The following is a 24,423-nucleotide window of genomic DNA, read 5'->3' on the forward strand; positions in this document are numbered from 1 at the left end:
GAAACGTCTGTCTGTACTCAGATTACAGAATCCCCTAACACAATTGATCTCTTGGAAGCCGACGTACCCCTCGTTGCATTAGAGCCAGTCTCAATACCAGAAACTTGGCTGTTCATGCTACGTTCCCCTGAGAATCCATCACCCCCTACATTTTCCAAAACAGCATTCCTGTTTGAAATGGGTATATCCACAAAAGACTCCTGCACTAGCTGCCTACCTGTCTTACTCTTCCTGGAGTTAACCCATCTATGTGACTGTATCTGAGACTTTCCCCCCTTCCTGTAACTGCCATCCATCACATACTGTTGTTAACGTATAACCATCATCTGTTCCCTAATTCCATTTGGTGTCAGGCACCTCTGTCAAACCCTACCAGATATTAGCATGATTTACCTTCAATACAATCAAGCACAAAAGGAAAAAAAGCTTATTTTGTATCTATTATGACCTCTTAATATTCCAAAATCCTGAAATATTAAGCTATTGACTCTGTATGAGTAAATATTGTAGCCAGTTTTCACATGGCAGTGAGTTACAGGCACTGTTGATTTGATTTTAGAGGTGTTGATTACAGGAAAATGTTTAGCAAGACACCAAAACAACTCAGCTGTTTTACTTTGAATAGTGTCTAGATTTTGTACATCTATCTAAACAGGCAGCTTATTTTAGCATATCCAAATAACAAGCACCTCTGACAACGCAGTGCTTATTAGTTCAGAGGAACAGGTCAGTCAGCCCTCGAGCCTGTTCCACCATTCTAGATCATGACTGATCATCTAATTCCATGTGATAGTCCAAAACTAAACTATTGCACAAAAATATGTGCAGAAGGAGGAAAAAGTGTGCTTATGACAGGAGCCAGGTAGTAATCATCATTCAGAATTAACCCGAATATAGAAGATTCAGGAAAAGACAATCAAAGAGGGCTATGAGAAAAGATTGGCAGCTAACATAAAAGGCTATTTGAAAGTCTTCTGTATGCAGATCTACAGTAAAGGTTTGGTAAAAGAAGTAGTGTTGATAACAGACCAAAAGTGGATTTACAGATGGAAACCAGAGGCATGGTTGAGCTGTTAAGTGACTACTTTGTATCTGTCTTTACCTTTATCCATTCATACTCAGAGCTTGAGCTTTGGATGAGTTTTGAGAAATCAGGTGAATTATTCACTGCAGCATTCTTGGTATCTACCTTGTTGTTGCAGCCACAATATTTATAAGAGTCTCGATGAGAGTGGTGCTGAAAAAGCACAGCGGGTCAGGCAACATCCGAAGAGCAGGAAAAATCAACGTTTCAGGCAAAAGCTCTTCATCAGGACTCTTTCTGATGAAGGGCTTTTGCCCGAAACATTGATTTTTCCTGCTCCTCGGATGCTGCCTGACCCGCTGTGCTTTTGCAGCACCACCCTAATCTAGACTCTGATTTCCAGCATCTGCAGTCCTCACTTTTGCCACAATATTCATCAGTCCAGTTCAGTTTCTGGTCAATAGAAAGCGCTAGAATATTACTAGCAGGGAATTCAGTGATGGTAATGACACTGAATGTTGAGGGCAATAGTTTGATACTCTCTGACTGGAAACGATCGTTGCTTGACACTTCAGTGGTATCAGTTTTACTTGCCACTTGTCAGCCCAAAGTTGGATGTCATCCAGGTCGTATTGCATTTGGACATGGATTGCTTCAGTATCTGAGGAGTCAAGAATGGCACTGAACATTGCACAGTGATCAGCGAACATCCTCACTTCTGACCTTATGATGGAGGGTCAGTCATTGACAAAACAGCTGCAGACAGTTGGATCTAGGACACCACCCTGAGGAACACCTGCAGAGATGTCCTAGAGCTGCAATGACTGATTTCACTCCTAGAATTCAGCTCTTTTGTCCATGTTTGAACCAAGGCTGTAATGACGTCAGGAGCTAAGTGGTCTTGGTGGAACCAAAACTGGGCATCACTGAGCAGGTTATGGCTGAGCTGATGCTACTTGATAACACTGTTGATGACACCTTCTACCTCTTTACTGATGATCGAGAGTAGAATAATGGGGTGATAATTGGTCAGATTGGACTTGTCCTGCTTTTTGTGGACAAGCCTGGGCAGATTTCCACATTGTTGACTAGGTATCAGTGTTGCAGCTGTACTGGAATAACTTGGCTAGGAATGCAGCAAATTCTGGAGCACGAGTCTTCAGTAGTGCTGCCGGAATGTTATCAAGACTCATTGCCTTTGCAATTTTCATTGCTTCTAATTATATCTTGATGCCACGTGGAATGAATTGAATTGGCTGAAGACTGACATCTGTGATTATAAGGAGTTTCTGGAGGTGGCCAAGATGGATCATTCACTCAACACTTCTGGCTGAAGTTTGTTGCAAATGTTTGCATTGTAGTGCTCAGCTCCTCAATCTTTGAGGATGGGAATATTTATAGAGTATCCTCCTCCACTGAGATGCCCCACAATCATTCACGACTGGATATTGCAGACTGCAGAGCTTAAATCTTATCTGTAGGTAGTCGAATTGCTTAGCTTGGTCTATCACTTGCTGCTAATTAGGTCTGGCACGTAAGTAGTTTTTTTTTACCTTCATCAGGTTGACAGTTCAGTTTTGTGTATGCCTAATGCTGTTCCTGGCATGATCTCCTGCACTTTTCACTGAGCCAGGGTCAAGCATGAGGTTGCAGATTGTGTTGTTGTACTCTGCTGCTGTTGATGGTCCACATCACCTCATTTGATGCCCAGTCTTGAGTTGGTGGATGTGTATGAAGTATATCCCATTTAGCAGAGTGACAGTGCCACACAACATGATATGGTGAATCCTGAATGTGGGCTTTTGTGGCGGTCACTTTTACCAACACTGTCATGGACAGATTAAACTGCGGCAGGCATATTGGTGAGAATGAGGTCAAAAATGTTTTGTTTTCCTTCTTCTTGGCTCCCTCACCACCTGCAGCAAACCGGTAGCAACATCCTTTAGGAATTGGTCAGCTCAGTCAGTTGTGATGATACTGAGCCACTGTTGATGACGAACTTGAAGTCCCATTACCAGTGTACATTCTGTGCCTTTTCCGCCAAGTGGTGTTCAACATGGAAGAACACTAATTATTTAGCCAAGGACTGGGGAGGGTGGTGCACAGTCTGTAATAATCAACAGGAGTTTTCCTGGCCCACGATTCAACTGATGCCATGAGACATCATGAGGTCCACAATCCATGTTGAAGGTTCCAAGAGCAGGTATACCAATGTGGCACAGTCTCTGCTGCGTATACCCTGCTGGTGGGACATAACATAACCAGGGATGGTGATGGTATAGTCTGGGACTCTGTAAGGCATGCATATAATGATGTTGAACTATTGCTTGACGAGTGTGTGATGCAGCTCTCCCAATCTTGGAACTTATCCTCCTCGTGTTTAATTATGCCCCGTTATCTTTATAAACTCTTGTTAGCCGAAACACATTGGGCCTTTTAATGCATTTTCACCTTTCCTTCACTGCACCACAAATAGCTGTCCTTTATCTTGCGAAGCATTATTCTGGAATTTCTTCCCTGAACATATCTACCTTTTCTCCTCCCTCCCCTCCTTTAATACTTAGCTTAAAACTTCAAAGTTTTGATCATACTCTCAAGATATTTTTCTTTGTTCCAACATCTTATTTTGTCATCTTAAAAAATGTGAAATGGAATATTTTACGACATTAAGGCACTATATTAAATGTAAGACTTTGCTTGTGTACAGCTATTTTTGAAAAACCCATAGTTTACCTCTTTTGCAATTACCGATTCTGTTTTTTATAATGTTGTCATCTTTAAATTTTTACTAATAATTCTAAGTGAAGAAAATTAGCTGTATTATCTATTACCTCTCATTACCTCCATCTTAAGAAATTGAATTAATACTTGATGCTGATTTATAATGGACTGATTCATTACAGGAAGAGTTGCTGGTTCGTTATTTCATCAGCAAACCTCCTCCAGTGAAAACATTCATGCTTTCAGGAGGATTAATCCAAAAGCAGTTTTACATATGTTGCGTTTCAAGAAGGAGGCTGAAATATTTAACAACACCAGGAGCTTTATTATAGGAGCTGTTCACGCTGCAGACAGTAAGGTTAGACTGAACTATTTCCTGCCCAGTGACTGCTGATGATGTCACAAGAATAAACTTTTAAAGTGACAGTCCACCATATTTAAGAAAACACAATGTATTTTACTGCAAATGGACAATAATACTTTATCAATCATTAGGGTAGAAGTCATGATTTGGAGATGCCAGTGTTGGACTGGGGTGTACAAAGTTAAAAATCACACAACACCAGGTTATAGTCCAACAGGTTTATTTGGAAGCACTAGCTTTTGGAGTGCTGCTCCTTCATCAAGAGGTTGACAACCACCTGATGAAGGAGCGTTGCTCCAAAAGCTAGTGCTTCCAGTTAAACCTGTTGGACTATAACCTGGTGTTGTGTGATTTTTAACTAGGGTAGAAGTAACTATTAACTGAGGTTATTTGATAAGAAGAGAATGTGCAATTGGTCTAACTTAAGCGAGTCTTTGATCCCTGAACTCACCATTAGCCTGGTAAATACAACATACCATGGGCAGTTTCGGTCTGCATGGTTTTTAATGTATTTTATATACCTTGCTGATTTGCAATTTTAGGTGTTTCATTCCTTTCAAATTGATTGGACTTCTACTTTTTAGTCTGTGTAATGCTTACTGATAATGACAATCTTGGAATCTTGGAATCTTCATGTTTATTTAGTCTTTGTTTTCACTAATGCCATTTCTTGATAAAAGTACTTTCCCTGTTCAGTAGCTTCTAAAGAATGAACAAGAACTACATGTTAATATGTCCCTTTCTTTGTTACACAGCTTGGGCTTTACACTTTATTCAGAAAAACAACAGTGGTAAGTTTTGAAATTACATCCTGTCCAAATCAGTTCTAATGTGTTACATTCTAAACAATTTGAAGTGTTTGCATCAATCAAACTGTTGAGGAGAAAGTAAAATAACTGTATGGCAAAGAACACAAGGTACTTCGTGTGAATACATTGAGGTCCTTTTAGCATATTCAATTTGCAAAAGGTGAACAGGTAGAATAAAGATCAAAGCTAGACATTTGTAAGGCAGTACAAAGAAATTCAGTGACTTGTTTGTCAGACCAAGCAAGTCATTTAATCAAAACGGTTTTTTAAATGAAATGAACTATATTATAAAAGTAGATAAGAACGGAAATCACTTACTTTGAGAGAACTGCGCCAGATTGCAGAACAAGAATCCCAGTTAGAAAATAATACCTTTTACTGTGCAGTACTTTTACTATGTAAAACAATTGACTAATATGTAGAATGTGTTTGAGAGTATTTTGATGTCAAGAAATCAGAAACAAGAGGATGCAGTGTAGAAACAGTTACTAATTATAAAGCGAGAGGATGGAAAGGATATTTTTCATCAAGTTATTAAGAAACAGGTTCCCAACTATTTAGGCATTGAAGCCCAGTCAATTTTGGGAAGAATTAATATTTGAGGGAGAATCTTGAAGATTATTGAATGGCAAAAAATATTAGACTTGCTAGATAATTAAATTTTATCTGTTGTCCGAGTCATTGAGATGTACAGCGTGGAAACAGTCCCTTCAGTCCTACTCGTCCATGCCAACTAGATATCCCAACCCAATTTAGTCCCATCTGCCAGCACCTGGCCCATATCCCTCCAAACCCTTGATACTCATACTGACTAATTGAAGAAGAACAAGTATCAGTGATTTGAGGAAATCAAAAAGTAAATCAAAGGAAGAGTTAATTAAATTTAATGCAGAAAAAAAGATTATGGTGAAAATAATGAGACTGACAGCAGACAAATCTCTAGGATCTCAGATTTTTATCCCAGGACATTAAAATAAATTTGATTAGATTTAGATTACATTACAGTGTGGAAACAGGCCCTTCGGCCCAACAAGTCCACACCGACCCGCCGAAGCGCAACCCACCCATACCCCTACCCCTACATTTACATTTTACCCCTTACCTAACACTACAGGCAATTTAGTATGGCCAATTCACCTGACCAGCACATCTTTGGACTGTGGGAGGAAACCGGAGCACCCGGAGGAAAGACACGGGGAGAGCGTGCAAACTCCACACAGTCAGTCGCCTGAGGCGGAAATTGAACCCGGGTCTCTGGCGCCGTGAGGCAGCAGTGCTAACCACTGTGCCACCATGCCGCCCACAAATAATCAAGTGAAACATTAAATTGGTGAGGAAAATTTTAGAAGCTTTCATCATGATCTTTCAAAATTCACTAGATTCTGGAATTCTTTCCTTAGATTTAAAACTTGAATGTTTCACTTGATTATTTAGGAAGAGTGAGAAAGAGAACCCAGAAATTTTATACCTATGAATCTAACATCAGTCTTGGGGAAGTTACTGAATCTCTCGTTAGGAAGAGAGCGTCATGCCCAGTTAGCCGAATTGAATTTACTAAGGCTTCACACTTGAGACTGAGAGGGCAAATGGAAACGTGTGGAATTGGAGGCAACATTTTGACATGATTCATGAATGTTTTTCAGAGATATAGTAGTGACACATCTGTAAATTTTGGTAAATAAAGTTTCACATGGGGGAATGCAAGGATAATTATATTGGACCTGAGGAAAGTAAATCAGTATTCTTCAACAGGTGAAAAGGTAGGAACCAGGGAGTTGAGAGATTTAGTTAAGGGTACATGTACAGAAATCACTTTTTAAAAAAAACGTAATGAGCATTTTTTTTAAAGAAATGTAAAATGCCTTAGAGAATTTGAGCCCTTACCTCGAGATCAGGAATAGAGTGGTGGTGGTGGTATTTATGAAACGGTTGTTAAAAGACATGGTTAGACTGTATTTAGACTGTTTTGTTTGATTCAGGGCATCACATCTCAGGAAGGATATATTGAAGAAAAACAGAAATCGAAAAATAAATCAGAAGAAGAGTTAATTAGATTTACTGCAAAGAAAAATGATGACACTGAGACTGGAGGGACTGTTATTCACCTTAATGATATCAAGCAAAAATGATTAAATTTAGGAGGGTTTGTTGCAGGGTCTAGGCTTTTGTTTATTCAAGTATAGGGAATTAAGTGATGACATAATGAGCTGGCTAAGATCATTAATGAATTTGATAGGATAGATATTGGGCAACTATTTCTCTAATAGAGTCCAGATCAAGGGGATATAACCTTGGAATTACAACTGGAATATTATGGTGCAGTGGCAGTTAACCTGATAATTTGAGTTCAAGTTCCACCTCCCTCAGAGGAATACATAGGATCAGAGAGGTCTACAGCACTGAAAAAGGATCATTGCATCCGTCAAAAGCAACCACCTATCTAATCTCATTGAATGTTTTCAACATCTGAACAGGTTGGTGAAAAATAATCAAGATGAGGGCTAGATTCTTTAGGGGTAATGTCCCAAAGAACTACTTCACACAAAATTCATGGAATTCTGGAAAGCTTTCTTACAAAAAGCTGCTGAGGCTAGGCCTTTTGAAAATTCAAAAACTAACATTGCTGTATTTTTGTTAAGCAAGAGTATTAAAGTTAAGATTCAGCTTAAATGACAAAGCAAACTGAATTACTTTGTCATGTTTCTAAATTGCCTTACAACATGGAAAAATTCAAGGAAATTATATTTGGGTAATTGGTTTCCATCATGAAAATAGTAGGTGAAATATGACAAATAGTTTATTTTTGAACTGAACTCTCTTTTGGTAATTTCTGGATAAGCATTGTAATTGAAAGCATTATAGTAATTTGCAAAATATGTATTGACAGGTATTTGTGCTGTGATAAGGAAGAAGCCTATGTGGAATGGTTAGCTAGTTTGCTTAATGCACAGGTAGGAAGTCCTATTTAATTTTACTAACCTTTCTGAATTATTTACCAATCTATTATTTTTGTGTTAGCATTGTTAAATTCTTGTACTACTTGAAAATGCACTGATATGAAAATAAAGCCTTATTAATATTGTTTATTAATGCTGTAGGAATAAAATTCAGCAACATAGCTCCAATAGTTCATTATGTAAGTAACTTTGCAAAAAATCTATTAAAGCAAAATTTGTAAATGTTGTCATTCTTACCTCATGATGTGTTAGAATTATTAATAGCAACTCAGGAATGCGTAGCACCTGTTGTCACTTCAGAGTTATATTCTACTTTGAGCTTGGGCGAAAAGATGAATTGACCATTATTTATCATGAGGGCAGTGTAATCTTTTAAAAATCATTATGTTTGCTTGAATATTAGTATAGGTTTTTGAAAAATTATTCTTCTCCGGAATGACCCCTAGAATTAAATAATTGACAAAGATGCAATACAGGGCATTCTGGTATCATGCGACAGTGACATTCCTCTGCAGTCTTGCATTATGATTTGATTAGATTCCCTACAGTATAGAACAGGCCTTTCAGCCCAACAAGTCCACACTTCTGAAGAATAACCCACCCAGACCCATTCCCCTACCCTATATTTACTCCTGGCTAATGCATGGTTTATAGAAAACCATGTTGTGGAAAACCGCTATAGAAAATCGTGCTGTAGAAGATCGCTACACCCTTTCAGTAAAATGTTTGCATTATCCAAACAGCGTCCACAATCTATTAATAACATTATAGCCAATTGGCATTGATGAAATGCATATTATACCCAAAAAACCTGCATGTTCTTCTTTTTAGTCATTTCGAGCTTTGTTCCAGTAAATGAAAACACAATATCTTTTCAAGTATGCATGCATAGAGCAACTGGTTTTAGCAAGAAAATTTCCAAGAAAAATATAAAACTTCCTCGTAGTTTTGGTTTTAAATCTTCCATCATTTTCTAAATGATTACCTTAAGTGGATTGTATATTCTATAGTTTCTATAGAAACAGGCATTAAAATCCTGAGAAGATCTGTCAAAAACGACAGAAGGTTTTTACCACAGCTGGATAATTTCAGAGATTATAGACAAATTTTGAAGGACACTACTTTAAAAAAAATGATTCTCACCTTATTGACATGTTCAGAGCATATTTATTCCTACAAAATGAAAATTGTGCTGAAGATGCATGTTTTCTTTTAGTTTGTCTCTAAAACAGTCTGAGATGAAAGAAAGGAGTACAGACTAAGGTTGTAAAGGTCTCATATAAAGAGTTATCGAGAGAATTGATAGTCTAGTAAAAAAGGAAGATGCTAAACCTTTGAGGGAAGGTTGGGAGATGTGGCTAAAAGTGATGTATTTTGAGAAGGCTTTGGAGGAAAGTAAGCAAGCCAAGAATACCGAGTATTGGAAGAAATCAAGGAGGACTTTAGTAGCAATAAGACCGGGATAAGCAATGTTGTGGCAATGGACCTAATGTGTGTATTTTGAGGGTTGGATTTGCAATTTGATGCCCAGATCTACGTCAGACAGGTCCTGAGATTTGTGTTTCACATGATTCAGCCTTTGTTTGAAGCCTAGGCAGGGAAAATAGAGTTAATAGCAAGAGTTCAGAGTTGTTGATAAACAGCATTGAATTTAGTCCTTCCAATACTTAATGTAGAGAATTCTGGTTTGTCCAGACTTCATTATCAAATACGACTTTTCCTTGGAGCAAAGGATGGTTGCGGTATCGATGGAAAACCAAGAAAGATAAACTGTATGGCATTAGTATTCATAAGAAATCTAATTCTTTCTACTGATACTGTTACTGAAGGGCATCATATAAACAAGGGGCAGTCGATCAATCTTTGGAGAAATTCTGGAATCTGGGTGAGAAAATATTGTTTTGAGACAGGTCAGTTTCACTTACATGAGCCATACAGGAAAACTGTTGGACAATAATGACGTAACTAACCATATTCAATGTTAGAGCTGTCAAGGATTAACGGGAGTTATCACAGAAATTGTCCACTGATTATTTTGACCATGACATTCAGTACTCTGAGTCAGGTGAAAAATTAACTGCACAGGGAATTGACATGCACATGAATTGTTACACATTGTTTCAAAAACGAAATGATTGGATAACTTCACCCTTAAATGGAATTTTGTACTGTGATTAAAAACTGGTATGTATATGATTAGATTACCTACAGTAGGGAAACAGGCCCTTCGGCCCAACAAGTCCACACCAACCCTCTGAGGAGTAACCCACCCAGACCCATTCTCCTACCCTATATTTACCCTTGACTAATGCACCTAACACTGTGGGTAATTTAGCATGACCAATTCACCTGGCCTGCGCATCTTTGGACTGTGGGAGGAAGCCCGAGCATTGGAGGAAACCCACGCAGACACGGGGAGAATGTGCAAACTCCACACAGACAGACAGTCACCCGAGGTGGGAATTGGACCCAGGTCCCAGTGTTGGACTGGGGTGTACAAAAGTAAAAATCACACAACACCAGGTTATAGTCTAACAGGTTTAATTGGAAGCACTAGCTTTCAGAGCATCGCCCCTTCATCAGGTGGTTGTCCTGTAACTGTGTTATTAAACAAAAAATGGGTTGGCTCTTTAGGACAGAGATGAGGAGATGTTTTTTTTCCCTTTGAGTCTTTGGATATCTGTTCCTCAAAAGGTGGGAAAGGCAGAGTCTTTGAATATTTTTAAGGCAGAATTAGATAGATTCCTGATCAAACAAGGTAGTGAAAGGTTATCAGGATAGGTGGGTATCTGAAGTAATCAGATTAGCCATGATGTGGTTGAATAGTGGAGCATACAGAGCAGTAGTAGAACGGCTTGAGAGGCCTACCTCTGCTTCTAATGTGTATGTTCCAATAATAACAAAACATTAGCTCACTGATGGAATTTAATGTTAATTTTGCGCCTGCAAAATCTTGTTCTCCACAATTTGTTGTAAGGAAATTAAATTTGTCATGTACATGTTCTGATTTAGATCTGAAATAAATGGGCATTAGCTGTTAGTTCCTGACTTTGTCATTTTGTCTATACCAAGATATAAACAGTCTTAGTGAAGTTGTCTTTCAGTGATGGAAAACTGTGCTTGCTTTGTTTAGCATGAAGGTGACCTTTGGCGACTAGATGGAAAATTGCACGTTTCATCAGCAATGTTGAATGCAAAACTCAGCAACATGGGTTTAATGCCAGGTCAGAAGAAGATTGATGGCAGAAAAATGGAACAAACGCATGTAAGTTGTTCGCCATCGCTGATTCCACTTGTCAATGTTCACAAACAGCTACAATTATATTACTATTTGTATTAATGCGCAGTTATCGTGCATGTACATGGTGTGGAAATGTAGCATTGTATGTCAGGAATTAATTCCTGACCTGAAAAACAGAGTAGAAATATCAGTGCAAGGCATCTCTCATGACTGGAGTTTAATTTCCACTGTGGCATAGTATGAATTGTTGACCATCGGTCAGGTTTAATGCCCAGATGGTCCACTGTGTTTCCTGGGTATTTCCCAAGTTTCAATTTTTTTAAATGGCACGTTTGTATATTAGGTAAGCAAGAAGGTTTATATTCATTTTTCTTGTACATTGGTGCATTAAATTGTTTCTCAATACTATTTTGTACCACAAGGCCAGTCTTGAATATTGCAGCAGCTACAGATTAATGATGTTTCAAATGTTAGCAAATTAGTTTAGGAATAGTGAGGTGGCCTGGTTAGGGAGGATTGCCGTATTCCGGTAAGTTTATTTTATGAAATGACTTATTGGTTACAGATCCACAAACTGTTTCATTAAGGACTGAATGGTAGATGCGATGAAAGCCTGTTTTTACAGAATGCAGCCAGTACTGATGCAAGCTAATTTTGCTCCATGCACAGTGTCCTTTATTTGCATAATAAGCACTGCACTGCAACTTGTAATGAGAAAGCATAGAGACTTTGAAGGTTATTTGGTACCTGAGAAGCAGGCATTGTGGTTGGATTTCTAGATCAAAATGTCTTATTTGGTCAGAATAAGTGCAACTTCCGACTGACCTCTGCAATCACATCCAAAGCAAAGGAAAATCAAGTCTGGCCCGTGATTAATCTTATTGATCAAAATGCAATTGATCTTAAAATAGTCAGCATTTACTTCTGCTGGCCTTTAAAGAACAACACATCTGCAATGCAGCAACAGCTAATAAATTGCCCACAGTGTCTCATTCTCGAGTAGTATGTTCTACGCTTATGAAAATAGAACATGTTCTATGAGTAATGCTGTATGAGATCAACCAATCTAAATATCTGTAATACTGACTGTGAACTATTTTGTTGCGATACAATTTAAGCGACCAATTCGCTGACATTTAAAACATCATTAATCTGTAACCAATGCAATATTCAAGATTAGTCTTGCAACACAGTGCAGTGTTGGGAAACAAGTTAATGCACCAATATGAGGATAATGAAGAGAAAACACCTTTCCCACCTGATATACAAATGTGCCATTTATGAAAATAAAATAAATTAGAAAATATCAAGGAAAGCTAAGGCACTATCTTAACATTATAAATCACCAATTTGACAATGACCAGTGATCCATACTTTGCCACAATGAGAATGAAACTCTTGTGGTATGAGGTGTCTTGCATTGATATTTCTACTAGGGATTCAGGTCAGGAACAAATTCCTGAGGTATAATGCTACTTTTCTGTACCATGTGCACGCAAGGTCGCTTTGCATCAATAGGAAGTAGCAGTATAACTGCAGCCATTTGTGAATTTCTAGGCCTAATGTTATTGAGGAGATGTTTCTGTTGGTTGCAAATGAACAGGCTTCTTTGTCCTTATTCCATACTTTACTGTGACACAAAATTTTCACATAGTAAATTAGTGTGCCCCATATTTAAAGTATGCGCAACACACCAAGGCACATTTCGACATTGGCTCGCCCACTCCATCAAGAAATCTCAAGTGAGCATTGTAAGATGCTGTTTACAAGTGAAACAACATACATTGAAAATCATCCTCACCTTTTTGCAGATCAACAGAAAGCGAGAGAGAGAGATATGTATGAGATAGGAGAGTGGCTACATTGCAAGAAGTCAATCAGTCCAGTATTCTCAGTATAAACTGATTAAGAAACTTATGCAATTAATGAGCACAAGCAGGACAAAAACGTAATTACTGTTTTACATTTGTGTGCTATTTGCATTATAATTGTTTTTGACCTGTTTTGCATTCCCTGCTAGTTTTTGTTGGCAGGGAAAAGTTTAAATTGGCGGGGGTGGGGAGGAGGGGGGGTTATTGTTTCTGAGAGGTGGAATTGCTGTTTAAGGTCACCGGTAAAACTTACTTGTCAAAACAAAGGTGCCCTTCAGAGGGAATAGAACACCAATGCAGAGAATGCAAAGAACTGATACAAAACCTGTGTAAAACACCGACATGCATTCAGCCTAAATTTATGCTCAGTTCCAACCCTGACACTTCAGGAAGGCTGTCATGGCCTAGACGCAGTGGAGATTTACTTGAATGGTACCAGGGACTAGGAACTCCAGTCAGGTGGGCACACTGGAAACATTGGAAATGTTTTCTTCCAAGCAGAAATTCAGAGTAGGTTTCCCAGCGATGTTATAATTCATGAACGTTTTTCATGAATCTTTCTTAAATAATTCTTCCGAGCTTGCATCCCATCACCAGTCATCTTTTATTGTTAAATGCATAGTCTTTGACAATAGCACTGCCTCTCACTGAGTCAGACATTCAGGGTCCCAGTATTCCTGACATTCATCCTTTTATGTCAGCCCGGTCTCCCTGATTGGGGCTGTTAATCTTGTCCAAGCAGGGAATTGATATTTAAGATGTCCAGCTGGCTGATCTCATTAAAGTTACTATAGTTTCCAATGGCAAGACGGTCATTATCTAGTGGACAGATGTCAAGTGATTAGCAAAATACCCAGAACTGACATGAGGAAATGTTTTTAAGACAATGAGTGGTTATAATCTGGAACTTACTTAATGAAAGGGTGGTAGAAGTTGTAACACTCAAAAGAGAACTACATAAACACTTGAAGGGAAAGAAGTTGCACAACTGTGGGGAAGAGCAGGGGATTGTCATTGCTCTGCGTAAATAAAATGAATATTTAATATGTTGCTATATCCTAGTTTTACAGCAAGCAATATTATGGTTTCTTTAAGTTGGAGAAGTTGTGTTTCGTAAGCATATTAAATTTCCCCCTTTCAGCATTTAAATTCTTATTGCAGGACTGCAGCAAATTGAAGCTGAACGATGCCCTTCATCAAACATTTCGTGAGGGTACTCAGGGGCGACCTCATCACTTGGCTGCCTGCCAACTTCACTCAGAGGTTCTGCCTGCAAATGGACAGGAGCCAAATAGATCCACTTTACGCCCAGGTCAAATCAATGTAACACAAAACAACACAAAATTAAAACGTAATCAAGGACTGCAGACTTCAGGTCAAACAGAAGGCACTCTTTCTAAAATGGTTTTTGGAACTGATGCAAAACTGCATTCAGAACTCATGCAGGAGCTGAACACTGTCTTTCTGAAAAGTAATCCATTGGTTAAGAATGAATAAACTATGTCAACACCTGTAAAATATATGGACAGCTACGTCCTTTATAATGAACAAATCATACATCATAAAATGAAGATATTTTGCTTCATAAGAATTCACAATTAACAGGTTCACTTCATTCAGCAACTTACATCATTCCATTGTTAATGTATGTTATGAAGCAATAGCTATCAATTCAAATTATCTGATTTTAGAAACAACATTGAACCATATTAAATACTCAAAAGTAGAATCCTGACCATACACATACAATACTTTATGGGCTATCTTTGAGGCTTGTCATGTATCAAAGTTGAATTACATGGTGCTTATAACTAAATTGGCTGTGACTTCTCAAGCTATTTGGGAAGAATTGTTGCAATGCAGCCTGCATATCAAGTGCAGATATTCATAACCAATGAATAACCATTAGTTTGCTTGGAGTTATCATTGATAATCAACTGTGATGTTTATCTTCTTTATCAGGTTAACATGGGACTGGAAAGATTATCTCCCTATTGTCCAATCACATATTTCAATCAAGTTCCTGTAAAAGAATATTCCAGATTTAATTTGTCCTACAGTGACATAATCCTCAAGTATCCATTTTCAAGACACATGATATCTATTTCTTAGAAAACAATCAAACATGCACAGCCCTGTGCCTAAGTGACTGGTCTCCAAAATTACCCAATTCACTGAAAACATGTCAATTTGGCGTTTATACACTAGAAAGATTAAATGAAGTACAGAAAAAGGAATTTTATACTTTTATAAAATTTGCATTTATAACTTGTTTTTCCGTTGTTGCACTTACCGTCATTGATTAGCTTATATATTTTTAACTTGCCATAATATTGGCTGTATTCGAAACTACAGCATACTAAATCAGCCAATGATTTGGACAGTGTGCGGGCTGATGTGACAAAGATTCACTGTAGTATTTCCTTATTTTTTAAAATTATTTTCTTTTTGTGCTTTGCCTAAAGACAGCCCCCTGGCTTGTGGTCTACTCTAACTTCATCCTGAGCTGTTTCTCTGTCAGATTGTGTTAGTGACAGTTTGCCTTTGCCTTGCACTCTCTGAGGCAGGACAAGGAGGTGAGTTCTGGGTCTACCTCAGCTAAAGTGGGAATTGAATCTATGCTGTTGGTGTTATTCTGAACCACACATTGGTAACCTAGCCAACTGTGATAACTAGCCCCTTAGTTCATCAGGTTCACAACATTTTGAAAAGAAATGCAATTTGTTATTCAAGCAAATTGGCAGCACAATAGATGCTCTCGGATCCTTGCCTTCAATCTGAAGAGTGCTTGCTTTTATAGCTCTCTTGTTTGCAGCTGATTTACTCAGTATAGAATTTACTAGATTAATCAATTAAGATAGAAAGAGATGCATTTATATTGCATCTTTCATGATCGCAGGTCACCCCAAAGTGCCAATGAAGTGCTTTTGTAGTGTAAATTAAGCAAATAGCAAGTCTGAAATCCAAATACTTGGTGGCTATTATATCTCCATATATGAAACTGTTTATATTTTGCTTTTTTAACACTAACAAAAGGAATCTTATAGAACTGTAAACTATGCCATACTTTGAAAGAATGACTATTGATTTTTTGCTAGTCTCTCTGATAAAATGCACATAAATACCTTTTGAATATTGTCTTATGAAGGCCCCAGATTAAAAAAAAGCAGTTAAATATCTCCTTTGCTTCAACCAGATCCTACAAGAAGTGATATGGTTAATTGGTCTTTAGTTCCTTCTAGGTGCAAGTTGCAAGCAACATTTTCCCGGATTCATTGGGCGACCAAGCTGAGAATCAGAAAGTGGCATGTTGGAAGGTATTCTTTAGAGGATTGAGTTAAGGTGTACTTTTGGGTATAGTTTTTAGAAAGGGTCTCATTGTGCATTTAGACTGCCTAATACCTGATGTGGGATTGGTTAAAATCCCTCTCTAACTGAGCCCATGAAAATTCAGTAAAATCTAAAAGCTTCCATCAAACAATAATTTTAATAACTGTGTACATCTGCTTTCCTGGAATCAGCCACAATATAAACATCTGTCGATTTGAAATGATTCCAAGTTGCAGGTGATGCATGTTTGGGATTTTTGAGGATGTTATATGCTTCATATATTAGGTGCCTCAAAATATTTCAAAAGTCCTTTATGCTCAATGAGGTAGTAACCGGTGACTGTGCACATGAGGCAATAATTTTAGGAATATCAAAATGGCACAATCAATGACTAGGTGAATGACTCTTTAATCTCTGTTTCTCCTTGATATTATTAATTGAAGGATGGATTGTCGCTAGGTTACCAGGAAATTATCTGTCCATCTTCCAATAATACCTTTGGATCCTTAGTATCTACTAAATTATTGGGAAGAGAAATGATCAGGGCTTTTAAAAAACTTCATACACAAGATGTGGGTGTCACTGGCTGAGCCCGAATGTATTATCCACCTCTAGTTGCTCTGGAGAAGGTGATTAGGAGAAAGTGAGGACTGCAGATGCTGGAGATCAGAGCTGAAAAATGTGTTGCTGGAAAAGCGCAGCAGGTCAGGCAGCATCCAAGGAGCAGGAGAATCGACGTTTCGGGCATAAGCCCTTCTTCAGGAATCAGGAATTCTTCAGGAATCCAGTGGAGAAAGTGATGCTGAGCTGTCTTCTTGAAATCTGCATTCCATCTGGTCTAATATCATAATATCATCAGAAATGGAGTTTAAGGCTTTTGGCCCAGTGATACTGAAGAAATGTTTATTTATTTCCAAGCCTGGATGCCAAGTGGCTCGGAGGGGAATTTGCAGGTGGTGGTATTTCCCCAAAATCTGCTGCCCTAAACTTCTACATGGAAGTGGTTGTGGAGTTGAAAGGAGCTATCTAAGGAGCCTTAGTGAATTTGTGCAGTGCATCTTGTAGATAGTACACACTGCTGCTACTGAGCATTGATAACAGAGAGACTGAATGTATGTGGTTGTGGTGTCTGTCAACCAGACTGCTGTGTCCTGCATGGTATAAGGCTTCTTGAGTACTGTTGGAGTTGTACTCATCCAGGCAATTGGCAAGTATTTATCACAGTCCTGACTTGTGCCGTGTACATGGTACTTTAGGGAGTGAGGAGTTGGGTTACTCGCTGTCACATTTGTAGCCTTTGACTTGCTCTCGTGGTCACAGTATTTATGTAGCTAATCCAGTTCAGTTTCTCACCATTGGTAAATGTCCTTGATATTGACAGTGTGGAATTCAGTGGTGATAATGCTATTGAATGGCATAGGGTAATAGTTAAATTCTCTTCTTTATGGGAAATGATCATTGTCTGGACTTTGTATATTTGTATGCCATGAGTGCTACTTGCCATTTGTCAGCCCAAACCTGGATATTGCCCAGACCATGTTGTAATTGAGGAGTCCAAAATGATGCTGAACACTGTGCAGTCATCGGTGAATATGCCAGTTCTGACCTTATGATGGAGGGAAGGTCAATGATGGTTCAGTTGAAGATAGTTGAGCCTAGGACACTACCCTGAAGAATTCCTGCAGTGATGTCCTGGAGCTGAGATGACTGGCCTCCAACAACTACAACCAACTTCCTATGTGTCAGGGAAAACTCCAACCAGTAGAAAGATTGCCCCTGATACCCATCGACTCCAGTTTTGCTGGGCTTTTTTGCTTGGTCGAGTGCAGCCTTCATGTCTGGGGCTGTCATTCTCACCTCACCTCTGGAATTCAAATTTACTGTCCATCTTTGAACCAAGGCTATAATGAGGTCAGGAGCTGAGTGGTCCTGGCGGAACCTAAACTCAGCGTCACTGAGCAGATTACTGCTGAACAAGTGCCGCTTGAGAGCACTGTTGATGACACCTTCCATTACTTTACTGACGTTCGAGAGTAGACTGATGGGACAGTAATTGTGGAAATTGGATTTCTCCTGCTTTTTCTGTACCAGATATATCTGGGAACTTTTCTACACAGTCACGTCGACATCAGTGTTGTAACAGTTCTGCAACAATTTGCAAGTGGCACAGCAAGTTCTGGAACACATGTCCCCAGTACTATTGCCAGAAAGTTTTCAGTGCCCTACATTTATCCAAGGCCTCCAACTGTCTCGTGTTAACATGTAAAGTGAATCGAATTTGATAAAGATCAGCATGCTGAGGAGGCCGCAATGAATCATCTACTCAGCACTTCTGTCTGTAGACTGCTCTGAATTCTTTGCTGTGATGTGTGATGGACATTGTTCAGAATAGGGATGTTATTGAACCCGGGTCTACAGGCGCTGTGAGGCAGCAGTGCTAACCACTGGGCCACCGTGCCGTGCCGTGTGGTGCCTCATTTTCTTGTAGTAAGTTGTTTCATTGTCTATCACCATTTCCAATTAAATATGGCAAGACTGCAAGGCTTAGGTCTGATCTGCTGGTTGTAGAATCACTGTTGCTGTTGCTTGTGCTGTTTGGCATGGAAGTTGTCCTGTTTTGTATCGTTACCAGGCTAATACCTTACTTTTTTGTTTGTTGTTTCTGCCATGCATTCCTGAATTGAGCCAGAGTTGATCCCTTGACTTGATGGTAATGGTAGAGTAGGGGATATGCTGGTTGTTGAGGTTGCAGATTGTGTTGGAGTATAATTCTGCTGCTGTTGATGATCCGTAGAACCTTGAAGACTGGATGCCCATTCTTGAGGTGCGAGATTTATTCATGATGATGGTTCGTTTTTCTTAACATGAAGGTGTGACTTCATCTCCTCAAGGACAATGCAGTGGTCTCTCTTTCCAACACTGTCATGAACTGACGTACCTGCGGCAGACAGATTGGTAGCGATGAGATCAGTTATACTTTCCCCTCTTGTTAACAGCTCTTTTGAAAAATGGCATCTCCAAAATTGTTGCCCACTGTCATGGGCTGTCCCCTTAGATTATGTCAAGCTCCTAGAGTGCAACAAAAGTCTGTGGCTTTGCAGGTATGATTCCTGTCTATAGTGAACCCTTTAAGATTGTGTGTTTAGCGTTTGAGTCCCAGGATTGATCAGCTGAAATAGGCAAATTTTCCCCAAAATTTATATACATTGTTTTATCATATACGCCTGGAGAATTTTTCCAAGCCCATTGTCATTAGTGCAGCATACTGTTAGTCCATTGGATAGAATTGCCTCACTGAACTTCCATCCAGGTTCTTCTCAAACATGGTTCTTGAATGATCTTTTTCAGTCATTTACACCATTTTGATATTTTAAAGCTGTATGAATGTAAGATGAAGTCAGTCCATTGTTGCATCAGTGTAGAGAATGGTACAGTTTGAACCTTGATATGCTAAATTATGACAGTACCTTGTGAAAACATTGCTATGTCACTGTATTTGTAGAGTACTGTAGAGTTGACAGATCAAAATCATTTGAGATTTGTAACACAGATGCTCTGTTATAAAAATGTAGCGTGGTCTGAAGTGCTTTCACAATACCTCCTGTGGTTTCACCCCTTAACTGGAAGGGAAATAAACCTCGAGTTCAGCAGTTTCTACTCTGGCTGATCAACACTGACAGTTGAAGACAAAGTCATGAATTGCATATATAGTAATCAGTTATTGCTTGGACCGAGAGAGAAAAAGAGGCAGTTAGGCATTTCAATCTCATGAATTTAACATTATGTTGTAAATAATACAACAGCCCCGACAAGCAGAAGTTGAACTGCCTTTCAGAATCTCAAACTGACTGTGACCAAAGTTCTGATTGGTGTCATTGAATCAACATTTGGCAGCATGGATCTCACTTCTGTTCAGATAATAGTTTTGTATATCTTCAGAGGTTTGGCATCCTTTTAGCTGCTTCTAATTATGATTTGCCAAACAAAACTAATGATTAATTGCTACCTGTCACAGAATATAAAAGTTTTGTATTCCTATTTATTCCAAAATGTTCCTATTCCAGAGGAGCTAACTGCAACTTAGATTTCACTTTCTATTGACACTTGGATAGAATTTCTCCATGAGAGTTCCTTGATATTCCAGCATGAATTAGTTTGAAGTTGTTGAAGCCCCCTGTGAAATGATATTAAAAACCAGTCTGTTTTTTTTTACCTCAGTATTTCTATTAAAATTTTGGACGGAGGTCAGAAAAGCACCTGTATAGTTGCTAACTGTTCAGATTGTAAACATTAAGAAATTCCAACTCTGAACTGCACCGTGGTAGAAAGAGACAAGAGAGTTAATTAACACTTGACTTCAGGTTATACATTTTAAACAGTGTACCTGAGAGGAAATGAACAAACGGCAAAAGAGACCAATTAGCCCATTTTGCCAATACCAACTTGGAATTTCACAAATTTCACTTGGAATTGAATTTTGGGCTTTTAGTTGAGCGATATTTAGTGATACTATTTTGAAAATGTTAGGAAATTTTTCAGGGCTAAAGTGTTGGCAAAGTTGTAATTGTTAGTCAATCTGTTGTTTTACAACCCATTACATATCATTCAACAAGTTTTAACTTTTTCAAGAGTTTTTACTGAGATTGATAGTGTGAAAAGTGAATGTTCAAACCAAATCAGATAACTTGAACAGTGCCCCCTGGGAGCTGTGGCAACTCACTGACATAAGCTTTGCGCTTTTGTACTTAACAGGCATGAGGTATTGCTGTTGATTTCACATTTGTAATGATAGGGAGCACTTATAATTTCATTGTCATTATGACAGTAAAATCCTGGGCAAATGGTATTAGCGATATGGTTCAATTGTGAATTACTTATGAGGCTTGAGGGTTTAATCTAACGTTTTTGTTTACAATAGTTTGAGACACCTCAGTTAACAATTAATGTAACATTGTGATTAATTATGACTTAGTTTTGACTTCTGTGAACATTGAAAATTAACAACAGGAATTGATTGATTCTTTAGTTGTGCAACAGTATGAGGGATATCAGTGGGTTGAGACTATTTCTAAGGAATGTATCAATTCAAAAATTTTGTGCAAAATATAGCGGACCTTTTATATGGGTAATAGGATCCTTGAGACTTTTTTTAGTGGAACATAGGCTAGTTAACTTTAGATATTATATAATGCAGATTTTCTGTTACCATGATGCAAATGTAAATTATGCAGCTGTCATTGGTAATATTAATGTAAACAACACTTCTTTTGTAACGGCTAATTTAGCAGCAATTTGTCTACTTTGTCAAGATGGATAATGATAGAAAAATAGAAGTGCACATTCTATTTCTGTAAATATCTGCTCTTTGAAATTATACATTTATTATGAGCAGTCAAACTGCCACAAATCTTGTAAAATAAATAGCTTTGTAATTGTAACAAATGACACTTGTAATTAAGGTCTGTTTTTGGCTCCTTCAACAGCTGATGCATTTCAGCTGAATAAATACAGTTGTTGATCATGAAGTTTCTTCAGCAGTATGAATAATGGTGTGGTTAGTTACTTATGAATGCTTATATCACATTTTGATTATTGCTCGTCATCATATTCGTGAGCATCTTTCTTGCATCTTGATTCATATTTATATTTAATATGATGCAGAGAAATGTACAGAACACTGTTTCTTGAACTGACCTTGCTATGGGAAAGTTGCTTGCTAAAGTAGAAGATTTCTCCCAGTGAAAATTGAATCTGCTTTTAAGCACTTGATAAAATTTGGTTCAATTATTAGAAATGTATCCTCAGTCAGAGGTGGTTGGTTCATGCCCTGGTAAAGGACTTGAGTACAAAATCTGATCTGATACTCTGCTTCTGGGATCATTGTTTTGTTGGAGTTCTTGCCTTTACTTGAAATGTTATATTGGCTTCCTGTTCAAGTAAGAGACCCCAGGAATGCTAGAGGAACAGTGAGTTCGGCTTGGTCAGGATTTCTCTCTCAGCTATCATCACAGAACAAAATAATTAGTTATTTATTCAATGACTGTTCACTGGGATCTTGCTCTGCACGTACCTGTCAACCACTTTCACCTGTTCCAAACTGGGGTTACCCAACATTTATAGTATCAGAGCGTTGACTGCATGCTTACTCAAAGTTAGTCCAACTAGAAATGCAAACTCACATCAACAAAGAAGCTAATTTGTCTATATACGGAAAAGCGATCACTACCCACATACAAAACTCAAGATTGCCCCATCTTCCCCAAAAAAGGCGAGCCTTTAAGAAAAGAACATTACATTGGCAAAGAATGTTTAAGACTGACTGTGTGGTAGGACTCGATATTAAAGAAAATGCGGTATTTCTTCAGCAAATTAATGATAAAATCAGTTTTCAGTCTTTTTTTTTCCCATCTTAAATTTCTATGTATATCAGAAGTCAATTCAACATTGCTTTCTTAGTTACAGCATTTAAACACAGTGGTCCCAAGGATCTTATGGTCTTAAGGCTGTCATACAAAGTTTAATGGTGGGGATGTGAATGGTTTTTACACCACATCTATTTAAAATATGAAAACCTTACAACAGTTCAGTAACCTTGGGATCAAAGCTGCCTTCTTACACTACATAACCTCTGATGTGATGACATCAGGCCACTAACCCAACAACTTCAAGTCAGTCTCCAATATCACTGAAGTCAGTCAGGAATCAAAATCAGTAGCCAAATCAATAATGTTCGTTGACCATGCCATTTCATGAATGGGCCATAAAAAAAACTTTGAGGGAGTCTCACCAGGTTATGCTACAATGGTGGATATAAAGGATCAAAACCAGGCTATGGCTACTTTCAGTAGAAGACTGGTGTTGGAGGTGAGAGGGTTTCATAGATGATGTAACCTTCGAGTTTTCCTGGTTTTCAGTCTGCAGTAGGACCTTTCTCTCAGCGTAAGATGCGCACAGAAAATGCTAGAATAAAGTTTGTGCACTCCAGCATTGAACTTTGCGGTTGTTATTCCCCATGGGAATTCTATTGCCATGACAGGTCCAGCAAACAGCTGCAGAAGGAGCTACAGGGGACAGGTAGCATCATCAGACAGGCAGAGGTTAGTAAAGGTATAACCTACTAACCATGTCTACAGGCCTAGAATGACTTACTCCAGATGTCCAAATGACATTGCTTTTGTCTCATTCCAGAGCCATTATTGTGTGACATGCTGTTTGGTGAGATAACCTCCAGTTCGCATTGTTAGATGTTCAGTGCCTATGAGATTAAATTAAACTGTGGCCTTGAATTTCTTCACTTTTGGGTCCTGCTTGGAATTATGTTGAAATCTTGGTGAAATTTCACAAACTGCAGCCCATCACAGTATAAAGGTTTGTACAAATATTCAGGAGTGCTCATAAGTATGGACTGATCTCCAACATCTGCAGTCCTCACTTTCTCCTTGCTCATAAGTATGACCCATTTACCATTGATAATGCCAATTAAGCAACAGAACCAGAGGTTTACGGCCATGATTGGATTTGCAAAGGTGGAAGGAGATATTGATTGTGAAATGTTGCAATATAATCTCTCTCCGGACAGCCAGAGTGTTTATATACAGTACAAACTATCACTACCAATGTGCAAATTGTCTTTGGCCTTAAATAGTGAGTATATTGGGGCTTCACAATAGAAATATCCACAGGCACTCCTAAGTGCTAAGGATATTCAGAGGCCTGGAACTTTTCAATGCCTAGTTTCTGTAACAATAAATGTTACCCTCTCGAAATAATGGATCACCACATGAGAAATCCATAAACTACTTCTGAGCACAGGCATGACACTCCACCAGGGCCAACATTACACAGACCATCAGCAAAGATATGATGCTGTGCCCTTTGAGGAGGGAGCCTCAGAGGTGATTGATGCTTCCACAGGCTAGTAGCTGCAAGCTTAATAATGTTCCACCTGCTATGGAGACAAACAAAGAGCACAAAGGAGCTTATCATCATTTGACATGAATTCAGAGAGATATTTCCTAAATACACATCATTGAGAGTTGAAACTTAGGCCCCTCGATAATGAGACACACCTTTGTCCACAAATTCCACAAGCCTCCAACGTCAAAT

General features: G+C 38.5%; 1 protein-coding gene across 5 annotated transcripts in view; it reads left to right on the forward strand.

The window, feature by feature from the left end:
• arap2 (ArfGAP with RhoGAP domain, ankyrin repeat and PH domain 2) overlaps positions 1 to 17,002 on the forward strand; it is a 304,016-nt gene extending 287,014 nt beyond the window's left edge. For 4 of the 5 annotated variants that reach the window (XM_043693389.1, XM_043693406.1, XM_043693397.1 and 1 more), the window contains 4 exons: positions 4,865 to 4,900; positions 7,806 to 7,869; positions 11,009 to 11,140; positions 14,149 to 17,002. In XM_043693389.1, coding sequence (XP_043549324.1) covers positions 4,865 to 4,900; positions 7,806 to 7,869; positions 11,009 to 11,140; positions 14,149 to 14,484 — 568 coding nt within the window. In that variant the 3' untranslated portion in view covers positions 14,485 to 17,002. Of the gene's footprint in view, positions 1 to 4,864; positions 4,901 to 7,805; positions 7,870 to 8,016; positions 8,055 to 11,008; positions 11,141 to 14,148 lie in introns of those variants that run through there. The other variant, XM_043693425.1, reaches the window with a different exon arrangement.
• The last annotated feature ends 7,421 nt before the right edge of the window (positions 17,003 to 24,423 follow it).

The sequence above is a fragment of the Chiloscyllium plagiosum genome, chromosome 1 (assembly GCF_004010195.1).
Source record: "Chiloscyllium plagiosum isolate BGI_BamShark_2017 chromosome 1, ASM401019v2, whole genome shotgun sequence".
Taxonomy (NCBI): Eukaryota; Metazoa; Chordata; class Chondrichthyes; order Orectolobiformes; family Hemiscylliidae; genus Chiloscyllium; species Chiloscyllium plagiosum.